The 12,901-nt window shown below is 40.6% G+C and overlaps 1 protein-coding gene across 3 annotated transcripts in view; it reads left to right on the top strand.

The window, feature by feature from the left end:
• The window catches only part of gab2 (GRB2-associated binding protein 2), a 328,164-nt gene that overhangs the window by 289,476 nt on the left and 25,787 nt on the right, over window positions 1-12,901 (top strand). For all 3 annotated transcript variants that reach the window (XM_072577664.1, XM_072577663.1, XM_072577665.1), the window contains exons 3-4: window positions 6,995-7,232; window positions 11,252-11,838. In XM_072577664.1, the coding sequence (XP_072433765.1) occupies window positions 6,995-7,232; window positions 11,252-11,838 (825 nt within the window). The remainder of the gene's footprint in view (window positions 1-6,994; window positions 7,233-11,251; window positions 11,839-12,901) is intronic.

Below are 12,901 nucleotides of genomic sequence, written 5' to 3'. Positions count from 1 at the left end.
AAGGTTTTAAACTAATATTTCCACCACATAAGTTGGCCAGGGATGGCAAAAAACACTAGTATGCCTTGGCTGTTAGGTAAAGCTGTCCACAGCAGTTCTACAGAATCGCCACCATCTTGCCGAGTCCCCGTTGTGTGCTTCTTAACTTTGTCCCTCCCATTCCAACACTGGCACCTCCAAATCATTCTTCAGCCAAGGTAGACAAATAGGTCTGAAAATGAGGTTCCATTGATTGAGCAGAATGGGACATTACCTTCAGTATAACAGAGCACAGCAATATCAGTTGCAACAAGCCAGGCGGGACTTAATCAACTGCTGGTTCCAGTGAGTGCTGGGTGCAGTCAGTGCTGGGTGCAGTGATGACTTTTGACTGTAAATTTGTTGTTGCTTGAAAGGTGAATGGGTCTTGCTGCTTCCCAAAGTGAATGAAGCTTGTCTTTGTTTTCCTTTGCTTTGGTATTGTTGAATAAAAGCAAATGTTTTCAATTCTTTGAAGGCTTTGCCATATTGAACAATGAGAATATGTTAGGCTACACAAGGGATGAAGGAAAGAGTAGCATACCCTTCAGTGGAGTTCTGAGATGGGATGGTGCTAAGGACTGGGAACCTGTGTGACTTGATTCTTGTGGCTGTTGTTATAATGACAGTCAATCAAATAGATGATTATGTAAAATAGCAATACATTTACTAATGTGAACTTGTATCTGCAATGAAGTATTCTCCTCGGAATCCTTTCTTTATTATCACCCTTCAACTGCTTGCACTGTGAAGGGCTGGACGTGACTGGCAGCGCTGGATCTAGTCCATAATTGGTCTTTACACATGATGCCAAGAACCCCGGAGGTCCCAGATATGGCAGGTTCTTCCAGCACTGGTGCATGCATAATAGCATGAGCGGGCCTCTACAGAGGCACAGTGTATATCTAATGAGGTGAGCTGCACAGAATTGCTAAAATTCACGGAGAGAAACCCTCCATGAAACTCATCAAAATTGACACTTAATTTTTGGTAAAACTCAGCTCTAGGTTTCTGACACTGATCAGAATCTCAGAGCCAATGTTCCGTATATGTGGGCTTCATTACGGCAGGGGAAAGTATTTTTCCTTTAACTTGAATCCAGAATTCATATTTTGCTCCAAATTGGAAGCTCTGGAGAAGTCAGCACGATGTAATTTAATAGTCTTTCAGCATGTACACATTGTTCCTTGTCCTGACAAGATTAACAACCAGCCAGACTCTGACTAAGGATTGGTTTTTTTTTTGTAAATTCCCACATCCTCCTTTTCTTCCATTCTTGAATGATTGAAAGCAATCTTTAAGAGACTGGGAATTTTATCAAAGTCGACAATGTAGTAAAATTAATTCTTTCACCAATATTTTGCATTAGCTCATACTTTCTGAGCTGTGAGTGATACTGGCTTCGGGAATGCCAAATGAAAGCATCTATTCAAACCTGGTTGTACATAATAGCATACTGTTTCAACTCAAAGTCGGCATTTTCTAAATCTTTATTATGCTCATTGTCTGATGAGTTAGAGTACCACGAAGATCAGTAGGGTCTATAATCTAATGTGACTTAAATAAAGAGACTCAGAATAATATATCTAGGTTTTCAGATGATACAAAGATAGATGAAAATGTAAGCTGTGACACAAGCAGAGTGAACAACAAATGACAGAGTATAGAGTGAGGTAATTCACTTGGCAGAAAACCAGAATTTTTTTTTGTAAAAGTGTGAAACCTGTAAATTTGATGTTCAGAGGGATGTGGCTGATCACATGGAAGGAACCCAGCGAAGCAGCGTGCAGGTACAGCAGGCAATTGGGAAGGCAAATCATAAGCTGCTTTCATTGCAAGGATAACAGGGTGCTAGAATAAATTAGTCTTCTTACAGTTGTATAGAATTTGGGCGAGACTACACCATGATCAGTGTGTACAGTTTCTGTCTCCATATTTGAGGTATGATATGCCTACACTGGAAGCAATGCAGCAAAACTTTATCAGCTTCATTAATGAAATAAGGTGGTTGTTTTATAATCAGGGACAGACAGAATTGGGTCAGTAATCTCTGGAGTTTACAAGACTGAAATCAATGAAATATACATGAATGGATTGATTGGGTGGTTGTTTCCCATGTTTGGGAATTTAACACATTGGAACACAATTTCAAGTTAAGGTGGCGATTATATCAAGCTGAGATGAGGGGAGATTTCTTTCCTCAAAGGGGAACATACCTCTTGGAAAGTCAACCTAATAGAAGTTTATAAAATTATGAGATGTACAGATAGGTTTTATGATAATTATCTTTCCCCTAGGATGGAGGATTTCAAGACCAGGGGGCATATTTTTAAAGTGAAAGGAGAGAGATTTTAAAAAGAATAGGCAGAGCAAAGGTTTTGCACAGAGGGTGGTTCGCATGTGTAATGAACTTCCTGCAGAAGTGGTGGATGTGGGTACAATTACAGCATTTAAAAGACATTTGGATAAGTAAATGAATAGGAAAGCTTTGGAGAGATATGGACCAGGAGCAGGCAAGTGGGACGAATTTAATTTGGGATTATGTTTGGCATGAACTGATTGGATGAAAGGCCTGTTGCCTTGTTGTATGATTCTATGACTATTAATTCCCCACTCCTGAGAGTTGTGGATCAGTTTTTAGATATACTTAAGGTGTGATAACTAATTCTTGGTCTCTCGGGGAGTCAAGGGATTGGGCAAGCAGGCAGGAACAAAGAACAATACAGCACAGGAACAGGCCCTTTGGCCCTATAAGCCTGCTCCAACACATTTTGCCTTTCCATATTAAAACTGTTTTTATTTTCAGGATCCATATCCCTCTATTCCCTGCCTATTCATGTATTTGTCAGGTGCTTCTTGAATGCCGCTATTGTGTCTGCTTCCTTCACCTGCTTTGGCAGTGTGTTCCAGGCACTCACCATCCTTTGTGTGAAAAACATGCTGCATACGTCTCTTTTAAACTTTTTGAACCTATGTCCCCAAGTAATTGACCCCTCCACCTTGGGAAAAAGCCTTATACTTTCCACTCTATCCATGCCATTGACAGTCTTATAAACTTATATCAGGTTGCTCCTCAACCATCTGCATTCCAGTAAAAACAAACCCAATCTATCCAACTTTCCTTCATAGCTAAAATCCCCCTTTCAAGGCAACATCATGGTAAACCTTTTCTATACCCTCTGCATAGCATCCTCATCCTTCTGGTGGTGTGGTGGCAATATTCCGAAGAAGTTGAGTTGAGACTGTTGATCAACCAGGATTGTGTTAAAATGGCAGTGAGGGCTTGAGGGGACATTACGATCTATTGCTGCTCCTATTGATAATGTCCTGAAGCTGGATTTTATGTTCCCCCATTAGCAGGTTGAAAGACAAAGATGTATAATATCAAACCACCTACCTACCTGTAGGAAACTTTAAAGTGTATGGGGGTGACACTAGGTAATTTGACCTTGAGCTGTTGAGGCCCTTAAGTGGTAAATACTGGCACTAAATGCCCTCTCCCACAACTGCTGGTATTTACCTATGGCAGGAGTGGAGGTCCCTACCATCTGAAACCTCAGGTGTCAACAGGGGTACCTCACCCCACCCTATCTCTACCTCTCACACCTCTCAAAGTCATCCCCCATTTCACACTTCCCCTAGCTTCTAAACCTGGCCTTGCATTCTTACCCACTTTTCAGTGGCCAGGGGCAGCCCCTGGTAAGACCTTCTAAACATGGACTTAATTGAGCTCTCTGGATAACTGGGAGTGCCTTTATACACAGCAGAGGCTTCTGCTACTTGTGGAGACAGTAAAACCACAGAGTTGCAATTCATCCAAGTGGCCAGCAGGGGCAGAAGGCTTGCCTTCCAGCAACTGACATTGCTCCATGCATTGGTTTGCTGCTTTGCAGCTCTTAAGCCACCTCAACTTGTTAGCTGAAGGGGCATTGATCATTATGTCCTGGAAAGTCCAGATGCTCATGTTGTTACATGTCTGGCAAGTATAATTCATATCACAATTTCTTCAACATGTTCCTGGGTGGTATGGTGGTAACGCTGCAACCTCACAGCACCAGGTACATGGGTTTGATTCAAGGCTTGAGTGACTGAGTAGTGCTTGCACATGTTTATTTTATAGAATCCCTATACTGTGGCAGCAGGCCATTTGACCCATCGAGTCCACACCAACCCTCCAAAGAGCATCCCACCCAGATCCACCTCATCCTTGCATTTCCAATGGCTAATTCACTTAGCCTGCACATCCCTAGACACAATAGCCAATTTCACATGGTCAATCCACCAATCCTGCACATCTTTGGACTGTGGCAGGAAACCAGAAGGAAACCCATGCAGACCCAAGGAGAATGTGCAAACTCCACACAGACCAAGGCTAGAATCAAACCCAGGTCCCCGGTGCCACTGTACTGCCATTCTCCCCATGTCTATGTGAGTTTCCTCCAGGTGCTCCCGTTTCTTCCCACAGTCCAAAGGTGTGCAGGTTAGGTGGATTGGCCATGAGAAAAAAAGAAAAACCCTTGCAGAGGGTTGGGTCCTAGTGGGATGTTCTTTGAAGGTTTTTTTTCTTTTTTTTCCTTTTTTTTCTTTTTTTTTTCTTTTTTCTTTTTTTTTAATCCCCAAACTACCGCCAAACTGCGGTAGTGCTTATTTTTTCCCCAGCACCCATGGTGTGTGTGTGCAGGTGTGAGACGCAGTGAAGGACACAAAGTGCACAAATCTTTATTCAATTTCCACCACCAGGAAGATAGGAAAAGCACCCGAGTGGCCAGTGACAAGCACTGCCCTGCAAACCACAGGGCAATGCTGTGTGATCAAAACAGTGAAGGGGAGGGTCGGGACTGTTCTTTGAAGGTCAGTGCAAACTCAATGGGCTGATTGGCCCCCTTCTGCACTATAAGGATTCTATAAAACTTAATTATCATAAAATCCTATCTTTAAAGGAAATATATTGTTGATTTTCTTTGATATTTACTGTCCAAACTAAAACAATGCAGGACCAGCACATAATTCTTTCTGCAGAAATCTTAAAAGTACAGTACTAACCAAGATTTCTTTTTGTATCTCTTGTTCATATTTGATTTTTGAGCAGGAAAAAATAATTGAACAGCTAAATGGGTTTTGGTCATCTGAATGAATGCTTTCAGTTGTCCTGTATAGAAAGGGTACTGACGCAGTAAATCCTTTAAGAAATCAATGCCTGGTTGTTTTAAACATTGATGACTCACTCTTCCTCTGGGGAATGAATGCTTTTACTGAATTTCACATTCAGTGACTAATGTGCAGTCCTCAGAAACTCTGAACCCAGATGATCTCAAAAGATATGGATAATAACAAGCTGATCATTATTGTATCTAAGGTGGTAGTACTTTGACTTTTCCATTATGCAAGGATGTGATTTGTGAAATTAAAACGTCCTGACTCAATGTAACTGTCACATGTATAGTTAATTTTATATTTTTGGTGAAGGTGAATTTGTCTCATCCACCGCTTACATTGTCTTCCATGTTCTGACCTCATTAACCACATTGTCCCCAATGTATTGAATTCAAAATTCTCATTTCTAGAAACCTAGACGTCAACACACCCAGCCTGTACAAAATCCTCTTGCTTTTTTTCACCTCGATTAACGTCCAGGGTATCTGGATGATACCTTGCAATAATACCTTTTACTGTCTCAGCCTCATATTCTGGAACATTCTTTTTGTTCAGTGCTAAGAGATTTGTTTAGCTATAAGGAACACAAGTAAACAAGTCACACTCAGTTCTCACTGCAGGCTGGAGCATTACTCAGGCACTCAATCTCATGATGAAACAGCTCCTTCTTTAATATTTTTTGGGCCCCACTGATATTTCCACAGTCTTGTGTACTTCATGTTGATTGGCCACTTTGAAACTGCTGAAGGTCTCAGCCCTCATCCCACTACATTATTACCTAGTAAGGTAAAGTTGCCATACTCCCAGAGGACTGCTTGCTCATCAGAGGGAGATGACTGGTGGTGAGTTTAACATGAAGGTCACCATGCATCAGGTGAGAGGCAAAACTGAGAAGGTGATTACCTATGATAGAAAAGTAATTCATTGCCGTAGGTTTCTAACATGCATATTTACCTTGTAACACCTTTGTTGCTTTTGAAAAAATTGTTGAAACCAAAGTAGGATCAACACTGGGGCAACGTAAACGCACACTCAGCTGAAATCTGGTGTACTATAGGTTCAGAAGGAGCATCATTGAGCAAACTGACCTTTGCCAGCTTTAAATCTGCTTTGAAGCCAAGTTTTCTGACATTTTCTGGAAAGTGTCTATTGTTGAATTTTAAGTGGAAATCTACTGATGGATAAATTGGACATTTGGCTGCAGATATAGGATCAGTGGCAGGCCGATGAGCAATTTTCCCACTCCCAGTTAAAGACATATATGTCTATCTTTGAGTCATCCTGGAACAGGCCGGAATGGGGTGAGGGTTGCTCACAAATGGCAGGTAGTCTATCAGGCCACCATGGGGTATTAAGACCACTCTGTCAATGCCTACTGGAATTTTCCAGTGTGTAAGAGGGCTTTTGTTGAGGCCAAGATGTGCTGAATGGAGGCAGATTAGGATATAAAGCCTAATTAATGGTGAATTAGTTAACTAAACCATGCACAATAAAAATGAGGATTAGAAAACACTTTCAAAACGTAAAAAAGAATCTAAAATAGACATTGGAAAGTTTAAGTCTATAATTTATTCTAACATCAGACTAGGATAATTTTAGCGTTATCATAAATTATAGTTGAGGAAGTTGAAGTAAATTGTAGTATTACTGTCTTACACAGTTTGTTTATGGGCTGAATTAGACTTATAACTAGTAATTTATTGTATTTTATACTGGATAAATATCTGCTTCACACAGATTATTTTACTTCTATTGTTTATATTTTAACATTTGGGTTATGGAGAAAACTGTTAATGAAAGGATTCACTTCTTTTCAATGTAGATGTCGCCAAGAATGCTGCAATTGGATCTCAGACTCCCCGCTCATCTATTGTTGATTTTGGTGGCTCTGTTCAAGCTCTAGTTGGAGACCACAGCACACACAGCTCTTCACATGCCAGTCAACCATCAGTGTTTACATTTGAAAACCCAATCCAGGCCCAGCCCATCCTTTCATCCAGTGCACCACAGGACTACCTCTTTCTCCACCAGTGTATGAGCAAGAAGACAGAAAATTCTAGGTATGAATATAACAACACAAAATTCCGTTGATTTGATTTTCAAAGTAGCGGGCTAGCATGGTAATATTGCTAACAAGCGATGAATGCAGATTTCTCCAGCTTTCTCATTTCCCCTCCCCCCACCTTTTCTCAGTCCCAACCCTCAGACTCAGCACCGCCTTCTTGACCTGCAATCTTCTTCCCGACCTCTCCACCCCCACTCCCTCTCCAGCCTATCACCCTCACCTTAACCTCCTTCCACCTATCGTATTCCCAACGCCCCTCCCCCAAGTCCCTCCTCCCTACCTTTTATCTTAGCCTGCTTGGCACACCCTCTTCATTCCTGAAGAAGGGCTTATGCCTGAAACGTCGATTCGCCTGTTCCTTTGATGCTGCCTGACCTGCTGCGCTTTTCCAGCAACACATTTTTAAGCTATGGTAACATTGCTGTCTGACTCATATTGTGTACAATCATCAGAACATGGAACGTAGTTGGGCTATATTTTTGCATGTATTAAATCAGAATCAAAAGCAGCTGGAGCTGAACTCATAAACATTAACTTGCAGCAGATGGCAAGGCTGATTATTCAAAAGGAAGGTTTGCTGCCTGGTCACTTCATTATTTTTCCAAATGACTGAGTGAAATGAGTTTAGCCAACATCAATCCAGTTCACAGTGTATTTGTGTTTGCAATGAGCAATTCTTCATTGAGTGTTAAGTGGTTATGGCTTCAAGCTTGATAGAAGTTTACATTGTAACCTGTGCGTGACTGACCCTGATTTCTCACTGGTGCAAAACTTGAGTTCGTAGAAAACAACAACAGCAGCTAAATGTTGCATGGATGAAAATTCAAACTCGCTGTTTAAAGTTCCAATTCTACAGAAAGTGTCCATGTAGAAGCTTTGTAGCCTATAGAGAAAAGTTGAAGCATTGAAACATGCTCAAGAATTTATACAATTCACTGGTGCCCTCTAATGATAAAAGCTTAGTACTGCATGATTGTGATAATCAACTTGTGAAATGACTTCGATTTAATTATTATGACACTATCAGGGTGAACATGTCTAGGAAACAGAAGAGAGTACGGGGGTAGACTGACATTCCTAACTCTAATTTCTATACATGATCATGTTAAGTACGTTAAGCCAGTTTAAATAGTTTTCTTTTAAACAGAGAACCACAAAGGTTTTCAACATAGCACAAAGTCATTCACTCCATCATACCTAGGCATGCTCTTTCCTAGAACAAACCAAAATTTATCCGGCTGTCAATTTCTCCAACTGAAGTCCTGCATTTTCCAGTAATCTGAACATTCATTATATTTTGTTTAGAACATGGAACAGTCTCTGCAACAAACAGTTCCTGTGGCTCCAATAACACTTAATTTCAGGATAGTTCCCCAAACTGTCTTCACACTCTGTTGGAGATGAGTTTTATAGTGGACCCCTTCCATAGCCATAAAATGTCTCTTTCTCAGGTATTTATCTAGCTTGCTTCTGAAAGACACTGGGAAATCTCCTTTCATCATCAATTTAGACAGTGAGACATAGAGATATACAGCATGGAAACAGACCCTTCAGTCCAACTCGTCCATGTTGACCAGATATCCTATATAAATCTAGTCCCATTTGCCAGCATTTGGCCCGTATCCCTCTAAACCCTTCCTATTCATTACCCATCCAGATGCCTTTAAATGTTGGAATTGTACCAGCCTCCTCCACTTCCTCTGGCAGCTCATTCCATATGTGCACTACCCTCTGCATGAAAAAGTTGCCTCTTAGGTCCCTTTTATATCTTTCCCCTCTAGTTTTGGACTTTCCCACCCAGGGAAAAAGACCTTGCCTACTTACCATATCTACGCCCCTCATGATTTTATAAACTTCTAGAAGATCATTCCTCGGCCTTCATTGCTCCAGGTAAAATACACCCAGCCTATTCAGCCTCTCCCAATAGCTCAAACCCTCCAAGCCTGGCAGCATCCTTATTTCTGAACACTTTCAAGTTTCACAATATTCTTCCTATAGAAATTGCAGTGTAAAATTATGTCTCTTGATGTCTCCCCTGGATTTTTTTCCTAAATATCTTAAATCTTTGTCATCTCAATACTGATCCTTTGAAACAGTCCTTTCACTTTTTCAGGAACCATCTTCTTCAATTATGTGTAACAATTGTTCCATATGCTCATCTATTTACCATCTACATTTACTCCTATTACAATTTTAAATAAATTTATTTATTATCTGAATAAGGTTCATCTTCTACAGTTAGATTCCATTCTACTTATTTTCCCATAACCTCACTGAAATTGAAATGACCTCCTTTTGTATTGTCTGCTGTATTTAGTATTTAAACCTTACACTCTTCCCTGTTTTCTCTGTTAATTTTTAAGTCATTTTTCTTCTCCTTCAGAGAAGGAGAAGTTGTTTTCTCCTTCATTATTTCAAAGTCTCTGGTTCCTTTTCCATGCTGCGAAGCACTAAGATAATGATGGTGCCAATACTTTCAGAGTACACCTGTCTTAAATTCTGCTAAATATAATACTTACAAATATTGATTCAAATTTCTTCTGATTTTAATTCTTTGGGAATTTTTCATTATATCTTTGTCTTTTTTATGTTAAACTCAAGTTACATTTTGTTCCCTTTCCTTATTTTGCTTTTTATACATGATTTTAGATAGAATTAAATATTTCTAATTTCCAGTTTTAGATATCGTGGACATGAAATTGAAATCAGTATCACTCATTTGATGTTCAGGGATAACCCCTTTGTGGTGTAGGAGGCTGAGGGAGGGAAGGTGTTACAGGCAATAATGAAAGTGACAGGGGAGAGAGTGAATGTGATGAGGCAGAGAGGGTGTGGCACTTACCCAAGCAGAACAGAGAATATAATTGACATTTTTACTACACTGCTGGCAGTTTCTCCACACCCTGGAGGTAGTACTGACTTGGGCAATGATTACAGAGGACAGGCTGGCAGGTACAGTCTCTGCTGGCGCTCTTCTGAGTAGAGGGGAGCCCTCCTTCATATTACCCAATCCACCAGGACCTCCAGGTTCCTTTCATTGAATCATGATACCATTTTCCCCTTCTCCCATATCCTTTGCCAAGTATGGAGAAATTCAGAATGTCTCAGTGCTTGTCTGGGCACACTGCAGAGTTCTAAAAAGTGATGCACGAGTAAAGGATTCCAGTCATTGGGCAGATATCTACTGGGTAGTGAGTGTTTTCAAAAGGCTTCGTCTTCAGATGAAGTGGAAATTGGGTGTGAGAGGGGCCAAACGGGCAGGGAATGTAATTAATGCAGTGAATTTGATGAGATACAGTGATAGGCTTCATGTCAACAAATCCTCTACAAAGCTCAGTGCAACTCAAACGTAGCCAAAAGCACCAACATTGCAGCCCATTGCATTCCCCCCTCTGAGCCTGAGGTAGTTTGGAAAACTTATTTCTGCTAACATAGTCAATTCTGAATTAGACTGAGGATACAAACCAAGATGATTTTCTGAAAGATGCGACTTCTGGTGGTAAAGTGTTGCTTACTCACAATAATGCTGATCAGCTGGAGTTGAGTTTAAGCAAAGTTTGGAAACTGCTCAGAAAGCTGCGAAAACAAAATCCATTGACTATAAAAATCAAATTAGACTTGAAGAGAACATTGTAAATTTCAAAACTTTTCTGTTAACATGAACTTGTATTGATAATTTTAAATGCTGTTGCATGTGACATAGATATGTCAATACTCCATCACTGCTCTTTTTTCAAATATTGTACTAAATGGCAGTGACTCAGTTTATCTTTTGATATGTTCATTGACAATATTCCATACAAATTCTTCACCTTTTCAATTGGTGCAGTTGCTCAATTCAATTGCACTGCAGCATTATACAGTCTGGGTGTATGCTTTAGTTACTAAACTTACCATTGCAGCTAAGCTGAGGAGTATTAGGTTCACTGCTGAGAGTAAAGGAGTTAATTTGAACATGATCAATAACATGAAGCACCAAACTCATTGCCATTTTTTTCTATTTGTATTATCCAGGAGTGCCAGTTTTTCTCAGCATGGTTCCACGAAGAGAGATGGAGACACAACCTCAGAGAAGTTATCAGAAGCAAACTCACACTGTGTCAACGGAATCAGTGGGCAAATCCATGGCTTTCATGTGTTACCAAAACCAGAGAAACAGCACATAGAACAAAGGGTTACCACTGCTTATGATTTGCCTCGGAGTCTGGGATATGATGGTGCAGCCAAATATGGCTCACCTGGGTTAGACAATGACGATGAAGAAGTGTACACATTTAACACTCCAAATAGTACTCTTTGTAGAAGACTTAGTGAGATTTCCACAGACTCCTATGACATTCCATCAACGCCAATGTCCTGCCACAATATTCCAAGGACATTCACTTTTGACCGAAACCACAACCCGTTATCCACAAGCTCTGGTGATTCAGCAGCTGCACCTCCTCCACGGCCACCAAAGCCTGTTCCGATAGATCGGAAGCCAGAATGGGATAGCCCGAAGCAAGGTACTCGCAATAGCAAAGGAAAACAAGCATTATCAGCAGCTACAATCCCAAGAAGAAATACGCTTCCAGCAGTGGATAACAACAGACTTCACAGAGGTGACAATTTCAAATTATAAATGAATCTTTAAAAAACTACTCTACACTGTAAAGTAGCCAGGCAGCTCCAGGTATTTTAACGTCTGACTGGAAATTGCTAGATTGAAGGTCTATTTGTTCACTATCCCGTTCCAGGGAGGCACAGATGGAGTAGTCCATAATCTTCCTTGGCTTTAAACTTTTAAAGAAGCAAAGACTTCAGAAGCTGCAAGTCTGAGATAGGAACATGAAATGCTACAAATACACAAATTGATAAACATCTAGTGAGGGAAACAGGTAAAATAACTTGGGTGCAAATATTTGTGAAACTATTTTGTTTTTGAGTATCTTGGCATTTTCTGTCTTTGACCCCATAAAAAAATTCCATAAGGACTTATACATTTAATGGTAAGGTCCTGGGGAGTGTTGCTGAACAAAGAGACCTTGGAGTGCAGGTTCATAGCTCCTTGAAAGTGGAGTCGCAGGTAGATAGGATAGTGAAGAAGGTGTTTGGTATGCTTTCCTTTATTGGTTAGAGCATTGAGTTGGGTGGTCATGTTGCGGTTGTACAGGACATTGGTTAGGCTAATTATGGAATATTGTGTGTAATTCAGGTGTCCCTCCTATAAGAAGGATGGAGTGAACCTTGAAAGTGTTCAGAAAAGATTTACAAGGATATTGCCAGGGTTGGAGTGTTTGAGCTACAAGGAGAGGCTGAATAGGCTGGAGCCTTTTACCATGGAGTGTCGGAGACTGAGGCTTATAAGATCATGAGGGATGGGGAGTCCAGGACTAGAGGGCATAGGTTTAGGCTGAGATGGACAGATTTAAAAAGACTTAAGAGGCAACTTCTTCATGCAAAGGGTGGTGCGTGTATGGAATGAGCTGCCAAAATGCTGGCAAATGGGATTAGATTGAGTTGGGATATCTCATTGGCATGGACGAGTTGGACCAAAGGTTCTGTTTCTGTGCTGTGCATCTCTATGACTCTGTGACTCTAAGGTACTGCACAAAGACACTGAAATGTATAATAGTAATTTTTTTTCCCCCACATTCCAGTGGCCGACAACCAGCTAGCTGATGG

Source organism: Chiloscyllium punctatum, chromosome 9 (assembly GCF_047496795.1).
Source record: "Chiloscyllium punctatum isolate Juve2018m chromosome 9, sChiPun1.3, whole genome shotgun sequence".
Taxonomy (NCBI): domain Eukaryota; kingdom Metazoa; phylum Chordata; class Chondrichthyes; order Orectolobiformes; family Hemiscylliidae; genus Chiloscyllium; species Chiloscyllium punctatum.
Note: the sequence above shows the minus strand (reverse complement) of the source record. Positions and strands in the feature narration are given on the sequence as shown.